General features: G+C 48.0%; 1 protein-coding gene across 1 annotated transcript in view; it reads left to right on the top strand.

Moving 5' to 3' along the window:
* Positions 1-20,371, top strand: part of ZMAT4 (zinc finger matrin-type 4) — a 46,976-nt gene extending 26,605 nt beyond the window's left edge. The window contains exons 4-7 of the mRNA XM_041424830.1: positions 3,172-3,328; positions 9,003-9,236; positions 14,967-15,063; positions 19,926-20,371. Coding sequence (XP_041280764.1) covers positions 3,172-3,328; positions 9,003-9,236; positions 14,967-15,063; positions 19,926-19,941 — 504 coding nt within the window. The 3' untranslated portion in view covers positions 19,942-20,371. The remainder of the gene's footprint in view (positions 1-3,171; positions 3,329-9,002; positions 9,237-14,966; positions 15,064-19,925) is intronic.
* The last annotated feature ends 479 nt before the right edge of the window (positions 20,372-20,850 follow it).

Raw genomic sequence — 20,850 nt, 5'->3', positions numbered from 1 at the left:
GTGATGGCCACTCTGGGGTGCTGCTGGCAGTGGAGCAGCACTGGGGGCACTTCCAGACCCCTTCACCCAACTTCCAGCAGGTGACACCACTGTCAAGGGTGAGGGTCCCTGGGCAGACAGGAGGACTCACACCTGGATGGTGCCTGGGAGCAGTGTGGGGTGGCAGTGGTGGCTGTGGAGCTGTGTGGGTACCCCTGGTGCCAAGTACAGAGCTGCTGTGGGTACAGCTGTGGGTACACCTGCCATGCAGTGCCATGCAGGACATCAGGGGATGCCAGTGGTGCCACTGCAGTGTCACAGCTGAAAACCCCTGGGGGGAGCAAAAGCAGTGTCACCTCCCCAGGGTTCTGGGGACTCCTTGATTGGGAGTTGATGTGCTTCATCCAAAGGCTCCGTGTTTGCTCCCAGTTTAAAGATTGGCCATTGGCTTCCTCAACTGTGTTCTAATAAACAAAGGAAGGCGAGGAACTGGACAAGCTCACAGCCATTTGTCAGGCAATAGATAGAAGGAGGCTGAATTTTTAAGAGATGGCTTCATGGGGAATTATTAATTTGGCTCCTTCCCACGCTCTGGGGTATGTGAGAGCTGCAGTGAGGTTCCCAGCGTGCAGCATCCAAACCAGTTCAGTGTGACTGGAGCTGAGTGCTGTTGATATTCACTGTGATATCTTGTAATTAAAGGGAGAGGCACACAGGTTTTGCCCAAGGAATCTGAAAGCTCATTTACGTAGTAATGAGCTTTTCTGTTGCACACAGGCCAGTTGCAGATGCAGTCTGCCCCTCCACAGCAGGACCTTGCAGTGTTTTTATTGAGTTGTTAATGGCAGTGTGGGCAGTGCAGTGGACAGGTGCATAAAGATGGGGAACAGGGTCCTCTGAGGGGTTTGATTACATCTAACAAGGAGCCACATACTGCATGGGCACCTCAGCATGGGATGTGGAGGACAGAGAACCAATCAGACCTCAAATAAGTCAAAGTTGAACTATTTCCCATTGCTTTTGTGAAAGGCAAGGTGGAGAAGGAATGTAGTTCTGTGTTTGCTGATGCTTTTGCCAAGGGCAGCCCTAGTGGGGGTGGATTAACACGTCCTCATGTTCTAGGTGAATGCTAGGCTAGGCCAGACCTAAATGCTAAAATTATTTGTGTTGTAAGAAATACAGCAGGGAAAATCTGCCAACATTTACAGCTCAGAGTAGGCCTGTTGCTGATCAGATATTATACAAGGCTTTGCATTTAGAGAGAACAGAACTATTTAGGATGTCTCTGATGTTGCACTGTGACATCCCTGCCATGTGCACATGCAGTGCAGTGCCCAATCCTTGCAGTGTCACTCAGGCCATGGCACAGCGACCTTAATGAGTATTAGAAACAATCAGTGGAAACCAATTAAATTTGTGTAAAAGTAGCTGCAGCTAAAAAGGGAGTATTAGCCTTTTTTTTCCTCTGTTACATGGCAGGTATTGGAAAATTATTGTAAATAAAGTACAGGTAGTTTTTAGTATAAAAAGTTACCACCACCCCAAGGGCAGGCACTGTGCCACAACCCGACCTGCAGGACAGATCCCAGCAGGTCAGAGCAAGAATGTAACAGATAAGAAAAAATAAACAACCTTAAAAAGCAGAACTGGCGAATCTCTACTTCTTCTTTGGTCGCAGGGCTGGGAAAAAAAGAGACTTTCTAATACCTCAGGGTCATCTCAACCACAGAAACCCGAGAGTGGGTGGGTGCAGAGCACCCCCAGGGAGCTGCCCTGTGGCTCAGCTGAAGCATCCTAGGTGAGCAGCCCCGTGGTTGCACAGCCCTGTCAGCGTGTCATTCAGCAGGTGACAAAACACACCTGGATCAGCTTCCCCCCGACCTCTTGGGTTTCAGGTAAAACAGCCCCTGACAAATGAGAAGGCATAATTACCCTTCAGGGCTGGATCAGCGTGGAGCACCTCTGGCTCTGCTCAGGGGTTTGGTTGGGGATGATGCTAAGGGATGATCCAGACCTGGGTAAATGCTTAAAAACAGAAGAGCCCAAATGCCTGGTGCGTGGCACTTGGTGTGTAAAACTGGTTAGGGAGCAGAGGGCTGTCATGCATGTGCACCGAGGGTTTGGGGACACCCCTGTCCTGCTGGTGGCTGAAGTCCTACCCACACATCAAGGTGCTCACCCAGAGTGAACCCAGCTGAGCTGCACAGCCACCTGTGGGTCAGCGTAAATGGGACCCTGAGCTCTGCATGAGGTATTGGAGGGCTCTTTGAGGGGGGCTTTAATATTTTATTTTTAATTGCAGTCTAGCTGAGAAAGTAGGTTGAAAAGGAGAGAAATGTCACTGAAGAGCAGCCCTGGCAGAGGAAGAGACCCTGGTGCATTAACACCGAAGTGTATCAGCTTTTCAAACAAGCTCTGTTGGAGGCTCTTTATATGTTGCCACTGATGATCAATAGATACTGGAAATTCTCTACTCTGCTCTTAACTTTCAAGTGATTTCCCTTTGAAGGCATAAAATATCTTGAGAGAAAGCTATTTAAAAGAAGTGCAAATTACATTCAGAACAGTACTAATCACCTCTTGAGATTCCTCCCTAAGGTTTGATTTACAGTTATCAACAACAAAAAAGTGATGAAAATCAGTCATTTTTCTAAAAGTGGTTTTTTTGGGGGGAGGAAAAAAATGACCTTCAGTGGTGGGTCAGGTGTCCACTCTGTGTTGGCTTCACCCAGGGCTGGTGTTGGATCCTGCAGTTCATACATTTCTCCCACATGCAGAGCGGGTTGTGCCCCCCAGTTGTGTGCCCCCAGATGTTTTGGGGTGTCTTAAAAAAGTGCAGGAGGAAGCCCCGGTGTCAGATGGCAGCAAAAGCTCTGGGTCTATGTGGCTCCCTCAGCCAGAGAGGAGGAGCAGAGGCTGAGGGAAGGGAGGCTCAGGAGCTCCGTGGGACACTGGGACAGGCTGAGCTCCCCGTGCAGAGCACAGTGGAGGTGCTGGGGAGCTGGGGGTGTCCCCAAGCTGGACATGGCTGGGACAAGGCAGGAGCAAGGCTGGGAAAGATGAGGAAGGGAAACCCCTTGGCAGCCATGGCCTTGGATAACAACCTAGATTCCTCCTTCCTATTCTTCTCTTCTCTCTGTGTGACTGTGCTTATACACTCTTTGTTTTGTCTGTGTTTTTGTCTCCACCCAGGGCAGTGATGGTGACTCAGTGGATAAGAACAAATGCTGCACGCTATGTAACATGTCCTTTACCTCAGCAGTGGTGGCAGAGTCACATTACCAAGGGAAAATCCATGCCAAAAGGTTAAAACTGTTGCTAGGGGAACAACCAGCACTGAAGGCCACAGGTAGGTGCAGAGGGGTGTGGGGGGCCAGGGCTTGGCCAAGGGGCTGCCTTGGTGTGTGAGGGCAGAAAATGGGAACAACGTGGAAAGCTGAGCAGTGGCAGCTGGCAGAAGCAGCTATTCATTTATGTTGCTGTCATAACAACCTTTAAAAAACTCCTGATGCTCATTACTGTCTGCTTTGTTTATGTAGATGAGGGGTTTATCAGCTGGGACTGGCCCTGGTGCCAGAGCCCTATCTCTGGTTCCACATTTCCAAAGGGTTTTCTCAGTGGAGAACAGTGTCTCCACTGGGTGCAGATAGCCAAGCTTGGCTTTAATTATCAGCAGTTTAATTATCAGCTCAGCTAATATGTTTAATAAACCTTTGGTGTTGCTGTACAGTACAGAGCATCATCTGCTCTTACCACAGAGGGAAAGCCAGGTTTTAAAAACTCTTGGATTGATTGTTTCTTGATTTTTGCCCAGATGGGTTTTGTGCTTTCCTCCACAGTGATTCTAGTAATGCAGCCTATTAACTTTCACATTAAAAAAGTCAAATGTTGAAATTGGACAATTTAACCATCTTATTGTTTGCTTAACCATAAAGTCCCTGAAAACCACTAATAATCTGTGAAAAAAATTCCTCTGTGGTTATGGAAGCAAAAAATGCTTGAACAAAGAAAACTCACCTTTCTCCAAGAAGGATTGCTGGGCTGAGGTCCTGCAGACAGATGTGACCCAGAATTGCTGCCAGTGGCACTTCCTTCAGCACAAAATACAAATGGAGCTGTGTGTGCTGGACCCTCCTAGCACGTAATTCCTAGATGTGATTAGATAACGGGGGCTGGCACTCTGTGTGTGTGGTTTTGTTGTCTTTTTAACTTCACAGACTGTAGATGCTGATACAGAGAGTATGACTTGTCCTTTGCCAGGGTGGGCTTGGGAGCTGTTAGCCCCTTTGCCTGAGGGAATGTGGGGAATTGTGTTAGGTGGTGATTTGCTCTGTTTAGTTGTCCAGTGTGTCCTGTGGAGGAGAAGGTAAAGCCATGGCAGCCTGGTGAAGCACCCCTGGGTCAGCCAGGAGGAAGGCTCTGAGCTGTCGTGGTCATCCACACCTTGCTCATGTCTGAGCTGTCATGGTCATGCACACCTTGCTCATGTCTGAGCTGTCATGGTCATCCACACCTTGCCCATGTTGGGCTCCTCAGGCTGTTCCTGCAGCTGGCACACAGCTGCAAGGGCACGGAGAGCAGCAGGGACTCAGCTTGGTGTTTGTGTGCCCAGGGCTTGCTTGAGCCCCATCCCTTAGTGCAGCCTGCCAGCAGCTCCTCCCCTGGCATCAGAGGAGCTGCCACAAGCCCTGGTGAGGTCCAGGTGAGCTGATGTTCACAGAAGGGCTGGATCTTGGAGCAGATTCCTGTGTTGTGCTGACAATTTGGATTCACCCTTCAGCCGCAGGGCCTGGCCAAGGCAGGGCTTGCTAAGAGCTGCAGCCTTGCACTGTGGCTTTTGTCTCACTTTTTATTCATCTAGATCAGCCTCATGAGGCTCTAAGTGAGCCGTGCTGTGTGCTCTGGAGTGATGGGCTCTTCAGCCATCCTAATCACTGGGAAGCAGCAACTCAAGGACTCATCAGCTCTTACAGGCACTTGATCTGGAAGATGAAGCTGAGCTCAGGAATACATTAATAAGCACCTCCTTGCTCTACGGGAGTTCTCAAAAATATGCCCTTTGGACACAGTATTTTCTGGGCTTCCTACCCAGCAATTTTCACTGGATTTTTGTCCCAGTCCTCTGTGGCTGACACTAGGGAGCGTTCAGTCTCTCAGAGAGAGCTTCAGAGACTCCACTGCTCGTGAGTCCTGAGAGCCAACCACGCACAGCCCTGAGCGTGCTGGATGCTCCTGGGGAGGAGATTCTGCTGCTTGATATTCTGGGGTTTCTGTCTCATCAATCCCAAAGAAAATGACATCTATTCTTAGACCCTCATGGAGACCAACATTCTCCTTCACAGTTCCCATCCAGATGGAGCACAGATGTCCCGTTCTCTGCTGGTGCTTGCAGGAGAATAAGTGGCCCAACAGTCAGGTTTCTCACAAAAACCATGTCTCATCATGACAGGGAAATGGTTGTGATCTTTCCTGTTCTGTGCTGTACAAGGCTGTAGCCCTCAGAGGCTTCATGTCAGCACTATTGCAGACGAATTCCTCCAGTCATTTCCAGCATCCCCTGTCAGCTTGCATCCCATCATCACCACGAGCTACAAACCCAAGGATTGTGGGGGAATAGCTGCTGTCTTCATCAATCCAGGTGTGAGGACCTGCAGGCATCATTCCAGGAAAGTGGTGATGGCCCTGGCTTTGGGACATCAAAAGGGACTGAGCAAGTGGCTTTTTGGTTTGGGTGCTAGGATCTGTCCAGCAGCAGCTGGAGACTTAGTTGTGGATTTCTGGGATTTCTTCTGAGTTTCCCAATGCCTCCTTGTTGTGGCTCACTTAACTTTCTTGTCCTCATGATGAGTTTCTGGAGTGTGCCAATGGAAGAAGTTGGGTGCCATTTAAATCCAGCTTGGAAAGAAAAGCTTTGGATGTGAGAAAGAAGTCAAACATTAGTTCATTGCCGGAGTGCTAAAGTGTTTCTAACTTTGTATTTTGCCTCTTGCAGCAAAGTAAGACTTTCTCACTTCCCTCCCACAGCGAAAGGGAACGTAAGGCAGACTGTCATGAGCTATTTAGCATTTTGAAATACTTGAAATAGTCAAACTCGCAGCTTTTATGTTTGTGTTTTAGATGGTGAAACATTTTTAACTTTTGACGTTTCGTGAGTGTTTATTATTAATTTCCATGTCGCTGCTCAGGGAATGATGGCATTTGCTGTTCTGTAGCAGTTATGTAGTGCATATCAAAATGATAAATTCACATTTGTGGAGAAGTCAACTTTCATCTATTTCTCTTTGGGAGAATTTGGTAGGCTTGGGATGCTTTCATTAATTGCCAGGCTGGGCTCAGCACAGCTTAGGACTGGTGGGGGTTGTCAGTGGGGCCAGAGGAATGTGGTTTTAAAAAAATATTTTGTACTGTGAGTGGTAAGGGAAATCCTTTCCCGTGGCAGCCCTGTGTGATGCAGGTAGGGGATCTCTGCTGTGGAGCTGTAGCCCATGGTCCCATGGGATCCAGGTGTGGATGTGGGCTGGGAGCAGGGCTGGGGTGGGCATGGGGGGCTCTGGTGGCATCCCCTGCAGCAGGAGTGCCAGTCCCCCTGGCACCTCCCTCCTGCATGGCATTTGGGGGAGCACAAGCCACCAGCCTCAGGGAGAGGGGCTCAGAGGCACAGCCAGGGGCTGAGAGCAGAGCTGCTTCTGTCAGGTTTCCTTAGTGAGCAGGAGATGTAACTCCTGTGGACATCACCAGCTCTGCCAGCTTCAGCCTGCCTGGTCCCCCTCCGGCAGCAGCATGCATAGAAACAAGGAGAGATCTGGCCAAAAGATTGGATAGGTTTAACTTTATAGCCTGGGGCTTGTGGAGCAGCAAGTCAGATCTGTCACAGAGCTCCTGGGCTGCTGAAATTGCTGGTTGTTTGTAATGCTCCAAACTTCTCTGCAGCTCACTCTGGTTCCCTGGGCTCACCAGGGCTGTTCCAAGTGCCTGTGGCATCACTGGGCACTGGGCATGGACCCCTTCCTGCAGGGAGGCTCCTTGGGGCGTGCAGGAACACGTCTGCAAGAAGGCAGCTGTGCTTGCTTTTCATGAGTCAAGCACGTGCAAAGTCTGTGTAACCCCAGTTTGAGCAGGAAATACTGCAATTCCCTGATTTTCTTCCTGATGACTGTGCTGGCCGCTGGCTTTGCTCTTTGCTCACCCTGGCAGTTCTGCTGCATGCACCTTGGAGGGGCTGGGCTGTGTCTCTCCTGCTGGAACCATAGAAAAGACTTTTTTTTAGGAGCAAAATCCAGCCAGACCCTGCCTGGCCCTGCCTGGAGCAGCTCTTCAGAGGCAGCGTCATCACTGCTGGAACTCTGTTACCTTGGCAGTCATCATCAAAAACAATAGAAGGTTATAAACCCCTGGAAATTGATAAGGTTGTAAGTAATGTTATATGTAAGATAGAATTTCCTTGAAAGGTGTCCCTTACTGAGCAGGTCAGCAGAAGATTTATAACAATATTAACTTTCCCAAGCCAGGGAGTCAATCACAGTGGGCTCCAGGCATAATTATATGTCTAAATATATCCCTGTGTTGCTGTTCCTGGTGGCAGACACTGAGGTGGGTTTGGCATTTGCTGCCCTGTGTGCTCATCAGGGCTCAGCTGGATCATCTTCTGATCAAAGACAGCCACCACACACCTCCAAATGTGCCTATTCCAGTACCATGGAGAGAGCAGGTTGTTAATTATTTAAAGAGCAGACATTTCATCTGGAAAAGAAAGGAAAGGGAAAGCCACATAAAAGGGAATTTTTCAATGAAGTGTGATAATTAAGTGCTAGTCATTTTATATTTTTGTATCCCAGTGTTACCTGAACTTTTATTTTACTTGAGACTCTTTTTTCCATGGGTTTGTGACTTGTATTGTATGAAGTTGGGAAACTCTGTTGAACAAAGTGCATTCCATTATATAAAGACTAATCACTCACTTTTCTTTGGGATGATTTGGGGGTCGTTTTTGTGTTCCTGGATGGGCTTTTTGATGAATCTGAAGGAAAATAGAATTAAATTAAGGTTGTGTGTTGTTGGTACCTGACAATTCACAACGTGAAGATCTTTGAAGGAAGAGGAAGGGACTGACTACTGAGTATTTTTTTTTTTCATCTGTGACAGTTTGCAATGACTATGGCTTTCCCATTCTTTCTGAGACCAAATAAATTGAAAAATAAGAATCCTGAGATAATGATAAATATGTCTCTCTGTCCTGAGAAGGAGATGGCTCTGCATGGTGTATTTATTCTCCACTGACGATTTTTCCTGGGAGTAGCAATTCAAGCAGGATAAGTTTAGCAAATTTAGTCAGAACAGTGATAAGACATGTAATTGCACTGAGAGCATCCTCCTTCCCAGTTAGTGAAATGCAGAAAGCTGAGGAACAGTCCTGGGCTGTCCTTTCATGATACTTTTTTTAATGAGAAATGGTAACTTTCCAAGCAGCACCATCCAAAATATCCACTGGGACCCTGTAACTGTGTCACCATGATATTTTATGAAAATCCTTTCACTAGGATTTTCTCCTGAGAAGCTGAGAAGCCTCAGAAAAGAAATGTAGACAATACCTACCTGATGGCTGTGGAATGTGGTCTGGAGATGGTTTACCAACAGGTGCATCTTTCATTGGTCCATGTGGATTTTTTTTACTTGATGACCAATCATGGTCCAACCATGTCGAGGCTCTGAGCAGTCACAGCTTTTTATTATTCCTTTCCTAGCCTTCTGATGAAATCCTTTCTCCTTTTTAGTATAGCTTTAATACAGCATTTTTAGTATAATATCATAATATAATAAACCATCCTTCTAAGAAACACGGAGTCAGATTCATCTCTTCCCTCATCCTGGGACCCGCGAACACATCGACATAACCGCAGCTAATTATTCCCTGTGTCTGCTGTGGGATCTGCCTCAGGCTTTGGTGCTCCTCAGGCAGCAGGAGCCCGGCAAAGCAGCAGCAGGAGCCCGGCAAAGCCGACGTGTGCCCGTTTTTCCTTTTGCAGAGGCTGCTCTGGGCGCGCTGAAGCCGGCGCACGCGGAGAGCGCCCCGGCCGTGCCGCCGCCGCCGCAGCCGCAGCGCAGGGACTCGGACAGGCACTGCCAGCTCTGCACGGCCTGGTTCAACAACCCCCTGATGGCACAGCAGCACTACGACGGCAAAAAGCACAAGAAGAACGCGGCCAGGGCCGACCTCCTGGAGCAGCTGGGGAAGACCCTGGACCTGGGGGAGCTGCGAGGTGAGAGACCTGCACCCTGTGCTTCCCGTGACCCTTGTTTGTTGGCCAGGGTTTGTGTACAAATCATGAACAGGACTGTTAGGAACACGTCTTGAGCTGTTCTGTTTTCCAGCATCAGTCTCATTGCATGGTTATGACAATGGGAAGATGCCATCAGCTCACAGGCAAGAACTTAATGTTACAACTTACTTTAAAAGTTGTTTGGCCAATCATACAAAGCAAAAGCATATTGACAGTAGTTCTATCCAATCACTATAAGCACATGTACCTTTGGTTAAAACTATGCTTGCTTATTTTGGATACAATACCTGCTTGTAAGCCTTCAAACACAATGCACAGAGCTCCATTATTAAGCTTAGAACTCCCTTATATCTTGCTAGATATACTTTTCTGCAGCTTAGGGAGTTATTCTAGACAAGCATTAATACACAGACCATTGTTCTACTTGGCCTTACTTTTCTACTTCTTACATAATTTTTCTGCTGACCAGTCTTGTTGCTGCTGCTTAGCTCTAATCACATTCTGCTGTCCCTGAGGCTTTCCTTTTGCAGCTTTCCCAAAAGCCCCTGATTTTATGGATTCCCACAATTGCTCACTGCAGTCACCAGTGGTGCAGGGAGCCCTAGATGCTGTTACTGCTTCCTAAGGCTCCCAGTTGTGTAAAAAAATCCCCTGCTCTGGAATGCCAGCCTGCAGTTTTAGCAGCATCCTTTCAAAGTTGTTTCCTAGGTATCTCTTTTGCCTCCTCCTGAAATAGTCCTTTCCATTAGTGCACACACCTGTCCTCGAGCAAGTGTGGCCTGTCCCTGGGAGAGGAGAGCACATTGCAGCTCAGCCCCACGAAGAAGTGCAGACAGGATGTTGCTGGAGGCAGAGCACTCCCTACATCTCCCTGATGGAGAGCAGGACAACTGCCTTCCATGATTTAATTAGTGTTTGTAAAATGCTGTGATGGCCCTGGGTCAGCAGCAGCAACAGGAGCTGAGCAGTTGCCACAGGGATGTTAAACACAAGTTTTTTTGGTTCCTGCTGAAGGGAAAGCAGCCTTTCTTTATCTGTCTGTCAGTCCATCCATGGTGGCCCCATGTGCAGGGTCCCTGTGGGACTGTGCCTGGGCTCACACCCCTCTGGGAGCCACCCTCAAGCAGAGCAGAGCACAGCCAGGCCAGTGGTCTCAGCAGCTGGACACCCCAGCATCCCAGGGCCCTCCTGAGCTCGTGATGGAGAGGTGCAATTTGATTCAGTCCAGGAGTGAATCTTGACAAGTACCTGCTTACTCTGGGCTGTAGGCACAGGAGAGGCACGAGCCTTTTTGTGTGGGTCACAATCCTGTGTGCACACAGGGACCTGATTCAGGCAGCTGAGGAAGAAGGAAAGTTTGATTCAGAGCTATGTGCAAGAGCTTTGGTTTGCCACTGAGGCTTTGCAATAACATTTTGATACACCTGGGTCTTCTTCCTTGCTAAATGAAATAATTTTTCTTTAGATACTAATGACTATACAGTATATTGTGCATTTCTTGATCTCCTATAAACCTTGTAATGGTTATCTTGATCCTCCTGTGCTACCTAGTGTGACTCATGGTGCCATCAATGATTCATGTTGGCTGAGTCACTGCCCGCTGCTGGCAGTATGTGGGGATAAAACCTGGGACAATAACATGGAAGTGCTCAGTACTTTGAGCTGTGCCAAGCTCAGGAGTGGCTGAGGATGTCATTAACTGTAAATAAATCAGTTGGGAAGTGTTTTATTCATTTAGCTCCTGGCAGAGTTGAAATTGGAGGCCTTCACAGCCTCGTCAGCTGCTGGTTTTTGCCTTCATGGTGGTGCTGTGCATGGTTGGGGTTTGCACTGGATCCAGTGTGTGTGGGTGACAGGAGAGGGGACAGCAGAGCTGTGTCCAGGCTCTGTGTGTGCCTGGTACAGGGGAACAGGGGTGGCCCTTTGGCTGGGCACTTCAGGATGCTCTTCCAGGGGCTCAGTCCCAGCACCCTGTGCTCCACAGCACAAGCAAGGAGCTGTCCCTGAGTCTGCCAAGCTGGGAAATCTTTCAGTTCCTCTAACCATGTCGTGAGCATCTGTCCATCTGTGCTCATGCTCTCCTGGATGCATTTAGCTGCAAGATCAGGGCAGATCTTGACAGGTGTGGAAAGCAGTGGCCACCCCACAACAATAGCCAGGCTCACCTTGCTAGGTAACATCGTGTCTGCCTGCAGGGTAACAGTGACAGCAGGACATGGCTGTGCTGGGGACAGCATCCCCATACTCCTCCTGCTCCACACTGCCTTTGCTGCCTCAGTTTTCCCTGGATTGCAAAGTCATCTCCTTCCTCTGCATCCCCGGTGGCTTCTCCCATCACAGCTTAAATATTAATTCTATTTTGACTAGTGTGGGAGATGAACGTTTGATGCATTGTGTGAGCCTGGAACAGGCAGTGTCAGTTGAAGTACAACATTTCAGCAGCCTTTGATGTTTTGATAATGGCTGTAATAAAATATTTATTGATAAATATGAATGTATATTTGGAGAAATAAAAATAGAGATATATTTTTGGACAATTGATATTTATAGGAAACAAAAACATTGATTCTTCTCACCAAGTGCTCATCCTGCAATTTTGAAGTCTTATTTTCTTCTCAGAAATAAGAATGAGGAGAGGAAAAACAAAAAGGAGAAATGAGCATTGTTTCTGCAGTCTGTGTTGAGTTAAAGCCCTAGAACAGGGCAGAGAGAGATCCCTTTTCCTTGGCTGGATGGAGTGCAGGGTCCAGCAGTTCTGTGAGGCTTTCCAGCCTTGGCACAGAGCTGCTTTGGGACTCACCCTGCTGTGTGGCTGGCCTGGCATCCCTGCTGCTCCTGCAGGGCAGGGGAGCATGGGAGCACACCCTGAAAGAGGAAGAATTTGGGAGTTTTCTTCCTGCAGAGCTGCCTCCCCTGGCTGCCCCTGCACCCTGGCACAGATCATAGGAAGACAAAACCTGGTGGGTACCAACCCCCAGATTCCAGGCTCTGCTCTGGCACCTTGTGCCTGTTCAGCAGCTCAGAGTGGCCATGGGGCTCCGTCTGCCAGCTCTCACCCTCCCCAGGCTGTCCCAGGCACAGGCAGGAGGAATGTCAAGTTTCAAGTCACATCTCATGAGCTGTGGTTCATGTCTGGGGTCCCCCACGGCCCAGCCTCTCCCATTCCCTCTCCCAGGCAGGTGGGCTCTGCAGTCCCAGCTGGTTTGTAAGGTGCTGGGGCCAGCCAAACCCTGCAACAGGTGCTCTGAATCCCTAAAATAAAGCCCAGCAGCACAGTACAGATGGACAAGGGCACAGAGATGATGTCACTTGGAGCCTTTGTGTCCTCAGGTACATTGGTGGTGCTGCAGATGCACCAGTATCAGGCAACGAGCTGTGTTTCCTTTTTCATCTCAGCTCATAATTTCTTTGTATGCCTTATAAATACTTCTCATTCTGTGCTGTCACTTGTGGTTAGTAAGAAGCAGTTTAACAAGAACTCCCCTGGAATGGGTTTTAATTCGTTTTATGCAGGATGACATTAATAACTTGACTTGTTAATATTTTATTTAATGGGGATAGGAGGACATTCAATTTTACATGAATGCATGTCACGCTGCAGGGGAGGCAGTGCTGATGTGTCTTGAGGATGCAGAAGGGGATGTGAATACAGCCAGAGCCCAGCAGCTGCCAGTATGAACTGCTCAGGGTGAGACCACCTTATGGCCTGGAGGGCTGAGCTCAGCCCCAGAGCACTGGCTGGGGAGTGTTATGAAACCAATTTCAAGTAGCAGCTTTGATGAGCTCCAGTGAGGTCAAATTGTGGCAATTTTTACATCCTGGAAGTGATCATTGCCTGTGGTCTCATGCTGCTCATCATTTGAGGCTAGTTTCCTCTCTCCATCTCCATCCCAGTTCATGGAATCTTCCCAGCTCCAGCCATGGAATCCACCCAGTTCCCAGTGGGAAGAGCTGCATCAGGGAACAGCACTAATTCCCTGCACAGAACACAGGGAGGGGGAGCAGGGTTCCCCCTGGTTCATCACTGTGAGTAGCCTTGACATGCTGAGGGAGAAAATCATCATCCCCAGTTAGGAGCTGCTTTGGTGAAGGCGTTTCCACCTACACCAGTAATTAAGATTCACTGAGGCTGCTCTTAACGTGCTGCTAAATTGGCTGAGCAGCAGAACCTTATTACCTTAAATTAAAGAATTACCTGTTTTTTAGCTCCCCAGTCCCACTCTGCCATGTGGAGATCCAGGTTCTCAGTCTCTGCAATGTGCCTACACACCACACCAGGCACTCACTGCCCTCCCCATTCCTGCCTTTCCCATTCCTGCCCCTGCATTCTGCTAGATCCGTGTGGCTTCTGGTGCCTGTTGGTTGAATAAAGGGAACAGGAGCTGCCAGCAATGGACAAAGGGCGTGACTGTGAAATCATCACTGCTCCATCAAGAATAAATTCTGGAAGGAGAAAAATCCATATGCACATTTGCAAATTGATTTTTGTTCTGTGCCACGTCGTGACACAGAAATACAGAAACTACTTAAATACCTCTGCAGTTGCTGGCTTGTTGTTTTCAAGCACTCATCTGAATGATTTTGGAATATTATTTAAAGATGATTTTCATGCTGTGCCAAATTCCTGGGTGAGAGATATTATGAAGTGTTTGAGAAAAGTGGGGCTGTTGGTGTCTGGAGTGCAGAACAAGACAAGGGATTTTTTTGAGAGCCAAAAAGGCAGGTCCAGCTGGGGAGGAGTCAGCATGTTTATTACCTGTGCAGTTAATTATGGTGAGCATGGACTGATCAAATTTGAGAACGCCACACGTTATTTGTTCTAAATGAGTTGTTCTAACAATTTTGGCAAAGAAAAAATACCGTAGAAAGCCAGAAGATATTTACAAGGAACATTAGAGCTGTTCCTAAGGAGCACAGCAATCCCTGCTAGGAATCCCATGGCTCCAGTGTTTTTAAGCAGAGCCCTTGGTTCTGCTGGGGACTGCAGCCAAGAGAGAACCCAGCAGGTGAGAGAGCTCCTGCTTTGGCTTTGGGTGGCTGCCTGGTGCCCCTGCAGCCTGCCAGCCTTGACCTTGAGCCAGAGGGAGACCAGCATCTGTGCTTGGCTGGTTCACTTTGGTGGATAAATCAGAGTGGATCCCTCTGGGGGAAAGAGAGCTCCCAAGTGATCTGGCTGCTGAAGGTACTCACAGAGAATTGCTCTGAATTATGATCACTACCAAAAACCAGAGGGATAAATGGTGCCTGGAGTGCTTGTTAGTGTGAGCACAGCAGTGATGCCCTGAGGAGGGCACAGGAGAGATTCACCACACTCTCAGGAGGGATGAGCCTTTGAACCTGGCTTTCCTCTGCTCAGTTCTAAAAATATTCCTTTAGGTTTCTCTAATGCTTGGATACCCTAGCCTGGAAAAGTAAATAGATGGGTCACTGTAAAGAGAAATGTCTGTGAAACTGGAAATGAAATGTGGGCTCCAAGTACCTTTTAATTAATTAGAAGTTTGCTTGGAGCATAGGTTACTGCTTTTTTTTCTCTCTCTATTTCTCCCTTTTTCTTCAGTCATTTTCATTTATTTGTACTTCCTAGCTGCCATTTTGAATAGCCTGTAGCCCAGACACAGGAGTGTTTCCCTCTGCTCCCCTCAGCCTCACCACGTGGCACAGGTGGAGCCAAGGGTTAATTAATTAATTAACACCTGTTTTTCTTCACAGGCCTGAAGCGCAGCTACACCTGCAACATCTGCAACGTCACCCTGAACTCCATAGAGCAGTACCATGCACACCTGAAGGGCTCCAAACACCAGACCAAGTGAGTGTCCCTGTGCCTCTCCCAGCGGGCTGCAGTCAGTCTGTCTGCCGGGATGGAATGTTCTGGAACAGTGCTCTGCCCTGCAGCCCCCCCCAGCAGAGGAGCACTGGGGGCTGTGCTCTGGTTGCTGTGCAAACACCAGAGGCACCTGCAGGTGGGGGGATGCAGGGCTGAGCCCACGTGGGCTTGCTGGAGAATCACTGAATTGTGGATGATGGTAACTGAGTGTGCAGCTTCTTTCATGTGTGGAACCTCAAAAGAGACACCACGAGCCTAAGGGGATTAGGTGTTTCCCAGTGAAACAGTTTTTGCTGTGATTTAGACTAATTATGCATTAGCCAGCTATGAGAACTGGGGGGAGTCTGCTCTGTCAATTACTACAAATTATTAAATGAAGTGATGGAGAAACACATGATACCAGAGACTAGATTAATGAACTAATTGCTCTTAATGCACTTATATGTGAGCTTTGGGAACCATTTCAGGCTGAATCACTTGGAACTGCCCAGATTAGGAGAGGAATATAAAGGGATATACCTGAAGTGCTTCAGGTAGCTTTGAGGGTAGTCTGAAAAGTGAGCAGGATGAGCAGAACTAGCAATGACTACTAATGGCTCATTTTGCTTAAGCCAGCAAAGGATAAAGCCAGCCCTTCCCCAGGTGATGTCAGACCTTCCCAAGTTCCTGGGAGTGTTCACATTGGCTTTATTCTGTTTGTTCAGGGAGTATTTGAATGCCTTCCCTTGCCAGTCTGTATAGTTATTGCTGTGGTTGTTGTAGGGATTATTGTGAAGGATAAAGTTTATCTCAAGCCAGAGCAGCCTCATGGATGGGAGATAGAGATGTGTCACCAGTTCCCCACCCCAGAAGGGTTCCTGGTCCTCTGGGTTATCCCCACACCACCTGCTCTGTTGTGCAGTCTCCTGCAATCAGCAGAGATTAAGAAATCTTAATTTCTAGTGCTGTGAATGACACCTTGGGAAGTTATTTATGCTTTGACTGTGGTAGGAGTGGCAGATGACACACCTGCCCTGGGCTCAGCCCGTTCTCAGTGCAAAGGAATGTGCTGGGCAGCACAAACAGCACATTCTGCCAAGGCTGCATCTATGCCTCACTGGCTTTTCCAAGCAATTGCCTCTTCCATATCAAGAAAGGGACTTTGGAAATGCAGACCTGGTCCTTTGCTGAGTTCCCAGAGCTGTGGTGTCCCACGGGGTGGTGGCAGCACTGTGGCTCCCAGGTGTGCCCTGTGCTGGGGGCAGGTGGGGATGGTCCCCTGCTCGTTCCTCAGCCAGTGCTCCCCTGCTGGTTCTGCTCTTCTCATTATTGCTGGTTAATGTCAAGGCTGTCCTCTGCCTCATAACTCAGGCTGAAGCCACTGGATTGCAGTTGCAAAGGCAACAAAACATTTTATGTAGCTGTCATACTTCATATAGTTAAAGACTAAACTAACCTGAAGAAGGGGGCACTTGGTGAAGGACAGGGGTGAAGGGATGCAGGGGTTTCGCTCTGGGACAAAGAGACTGCAGGATGGAAGCTGACACCACCCAAAAAATCCCAGGCAGATGAGTTTCCTGGAAAGCTGCTTCAGGAGCTGAGAACTTTTATGAGGCATGAGCTGCATTGTGGTTATTTATTGCTGTTCCTGAGAGCTCTGCAGAGAGCAGCACGCTGAGAGCCCCAGTTAGAGCTGCCTTAAATAACCCACCACACACACCATGAACTTGGCAGCTGTGTTAACCAGGAGCCTGCCACTGCCCTGTGGAGGGCTGGGGCTCCACGGGCAGCACAATTTGAGGCTTGTACCCTGCAGCTGAGCTGCTCTTCCTTGAGTGTCTGAGCAGGAGAGATGGAACATTCATAGGAACTTCAGGTGCTACCCCGAGTGCTTCTGACTGCGTTTGTTGGACCAAGAAAGGGGGAATAGGGCTTAGGAAGGAAGCTGGAGGTGTCTTGTCTGGTGTTTTGGTGTTGAATAAAAGATGCAGGAAGAGGGAGTTAATACTGAGCTGGTCCTTATCCCACCAGCTGTGCATGCACAAAGCAGATGTATCTGCCAGCTCCAGATGTATGATATATTTATATATGTTATATTATACATATTATATATATACATTATATATATAATGTGTATATATATATTGTATTTTATATATGTTCTATTATATATACATGTATTTGTATATATTATATTATATACATTTTATATATGTTCTATTATATATTCATGTATTATATATACATATATTTATATATACATATATTTATATATGCATATATATATGCTATATTTCTAACATTTTAAAATATGTTATATTTTTTATAGATTATATATTTTTTTCTCCAGGATCCAGGTACTCGAGCTTAATTTGAGAATTAAGGTTAAATTTCACACTGGATGTGTGAAATTTAGTGGGAGTGCAGGGCTCAGGCTCTGATGGGTGATGCTGCTGGCTGTGGGCACGTGCTGGCAGGGAGCAAGTGTTGGAATGTGGATGGACTCTGGAACATCTGCAGCGGGGTGGAGCACTAAACCTTTAATTAGGGATTTATGAACTGTGTGGAGATGATTGAGGCATTGTTTGACTTGCTCTCCAGAAATAGATGGGGTTTTTTTTTAATCTCCTTTCTCCTTCCCTCCTCCCCCCGTGCTGGGCAGGGTGCCAGGCAGGGCCCAGTGGTGGGCACCAGCAGCTCCTTCCTGTGGGCACAGCAGCAGCCAGAATCCCAGCTGTGAGTGTTACTTCTGAGAGGCTGGGAGGGGGGCACATGCCAGCCTCGCTCCTCACTGCTCCCCATGGGCTGGCAGAAACAAAACCTCCCTCTTCTCTGCTTTATGCAAGCTGTGAAGACGAAAAATCACTGCTCAGAGTGATTGGCAACAAACAGCAGGGATTAAAGTCCCAGATAGTTGTGAAAGGAGACAGAGGATATTCAGTGTCTGGGGTCAAAACAATGCTTGTGCAGAATGTTACCCTGGGGCTTGGCAAGAAGCCCTTCCTGGAGAGGGGCTGGGAGCAGGCTGGGTCATCCCCATGGCCTGGAGAAAACAGCTGCCTCCAGGGAAGAGGCTCCAGGGAGCCTGGATTTGGTGTGAGGTCCCTCCTCTGGGCACGTGGCTGCAAGGAGCAGAGGTGATTTTGGCAGAGCAGAGAGCCCAGGCTCACATTTGGGGTGGGTGTCAGCCCTGGGCCAGCTGTGGGTCTGTCACACGTGCCAGAGGGTGAGAGCTGAGCTCTCTGTCAGCCACGGAGGGCTGAGATCCAGCCCTGCTAATTAACAGTCTGACTGTGTGGGGATAACCATTCCCACTTCCACAAAGAACAACTTTGTCTTCTCGCCTTCATTTTGTCTCTTTGATCAGCCAGACCTCTCTGCCACATCTAGAGCTCACAAATGTATTCCAGGGTTTTGTAACCGCTCATTTGCACTTTCAGGGATGCTAATACATGTCAGGGTTTCCCTTTCAGACTCAGGCTTCCTGCTTAATTTCAGGATTTTTGCAGAGAGAGGACCCAATCCTGCAGCCACCATCGGGGTAAAAGCAGTTCAATGGTCAAAATTAATTCTGAGGGGTTAAGAGTGGTCGTATCTGGTAGGGGAGGTGGCTCTGCAGCCCCTCCTGCACAACTCTGTGACTTTGGGCTGCCCCCTGGGAAGCCCAGATGGTTGATGTCCTGCTGAGGAGCAGAGGCAGCAGGCTTGGTCCTGGGCAGGCTCTTTCCTCTTTTCTTCCCTTTTTTATTTTCAGGCTGAGAACACAGATGTCTAATTGGAACAGGGTATTTATCACCATAAGCTGCTTGGCTATTCAGGCATGAGCTAATCAAAATATTGTTAATATCATGCCTGGAGAAATGTCACCCTTTTCCCATGGTTGTGTTTACATCACTTTTCCCATCTATTTAAGAAGGTGTGAACAAACACTGACAGCCTGTTGTGGCTGAAGCAAGTCCCAGGGTCTGTGTGTCTGGCACAGCCAGCTCATGGGGAGCTCTGGGGCTGCCTGGCCTGGCTCCACCCGGGTCAGATTTAGTGCCAAATGGTGTTTCTCCTTCTCCTGGATGCTTCCAGCCCTGGTGCCAGCAGGTTGGGCTCCTTCTGCACATCCTCCCTCAGGATGAAGGTTCTCTGGCAGAATATTTCCTGTAAATTTCTGGAAATTAGAGTAAATTAGTTGTATTGTGCGCTTCACACCCAAGCCAAATGATTTTGTTTCTTGCCTTGGTGGCTACAGTAACAATAACACTTGGAAATAGTAGCATTTCTATGTGCTTTTTTGCAATATATAGTGGCTTATGGTAAAGGAGCCTTTAGAGCAGTAACAACTCCAGAAGATGAATAGTTACAAAAGGTAGATGGAATTGATAGGCATTTTAATTTGTCATAGTTTCAGTTCCAGAGAGCAGCTGAATAATTACACTGCCTGTGAAGAAAGAGAATGTAATACTTCCCCTCATTACAGATCTGACTTGTCTCCCTTCCCTTTTAATGTAAGTGAAAATGAAGATATCTCTGATATCTTCTGTTTTGATCATAATTTGAAAGCCCCAGAACAGCCCGTACAGCTCTGTGTTGTGGTGTTGGGTGCACAGATTAATCACTTCCATGTAAAACCCAAACACTGGGTTAATTGCTCAAAGCACAAACCTGAGCTTGCCAATGCCAATTCCAACGAGGAATTCCTCATCAGCTGAGCTGTGCTGGGCCATGGGGGAGGCGAGTTGGGCAGGATTTGTCAGGCTCTTAAATTCAAATTTAACACCTAAAGAAAGGAGACTTTTTCCAGTTTGCTGTGGTGGTTTTCTTTGATAAAACACACCAGGATGGAGCGTGACTTGGGCTTCGTTTCTCTCTTGCAGCCTGAAGAACCAATAGTGGCTCGTCAGTGGAGAAGAGGACAAGCACTAATGCTGCTTCTGTGGAGGGGAGCGGGTCAGCAGGAGAGGAGGCTTTCTTGGACAGTGATCCTATGTGGATTCAATAATTAACATGTAACTAACCTTTGCTTTGGACAAGTACATGGAATTTTTTTTTTTTAATTTTGTGGTGAGTTAAAATATTTCGATGGATTTTTTTACCCTTTCAGGACAATATTTATTCAGCACAGAGTCTAGAGTATGATAACTATCCTGTAAATACAGCACTTACTCATCAGCCATCTCCAGGGACAGTGGAAACAAACTATTTTACTTTTTCATATTTATTCCTAGATTTCTCCCAAGAGTATAAGATTATTCTACTACATTATCCATGATAGTGATGTAATCAGTCTTCAATCAGAAATAAACACACTTCCTTCACCTTCTCCAGCATGGTTTGTGTCAGCACATACAGAGCAGCAGCAGTGAATGGTGGGGATTGTGTAACGGATCAGTTTCTTCCTTCCCTCTTTGTCTCTAAAGAAACAAATGGTTCCATGAGTAAAGAACACTGAAAAGAAAGTGTGAATTCTCTTTCCTGCTGGTAGGATCCATGCAGGCTCAGCAGAAGCTCTTTGCTTTACTGACTTGGCTGCGAGGCCGGACGCTGCTGTGCCCACCGGAGAGCTGCAGGAGCCCGGGGGCACCAGAGCCTTGGCACAGGCTGAGCTGGCCAGGCCATCCCAGGTAAGGCTGGTGCCCTGTGCACCTGCAGGGACACGTTTTTAGCCCTGCACTGACCCAGCTCGGGCTCTGCCCTGCACTGCCTGCAGCAGCTCGTTCCCCTGCCTGAGCAGAGCAGGAGCTGAGTGGGAGGAGAGCCCTTCAGTGCTCTGTATCCTGGGCTGCTCTGCTGGCCAGGAGC

This window comes from Onychostruthus taczanowskii, unplaced genomic scaffold, assembly GCF_017590055.1.
Source record: "Onychostruthus taczanowskii isolate IOZ18803 unplaced genomic scaffold, ASM1759005v1 scaffold84, whole genome shotgun sequence".
NCBI lineage: Eukaryota > Metazoa > Chordata > Aves > Passeriformes > Passeridae > Onychostruthus > Onychostruthus taczanowskii.
This window is presented reverse-complemented; position numbering and strand designations above follow the sequence as displayed.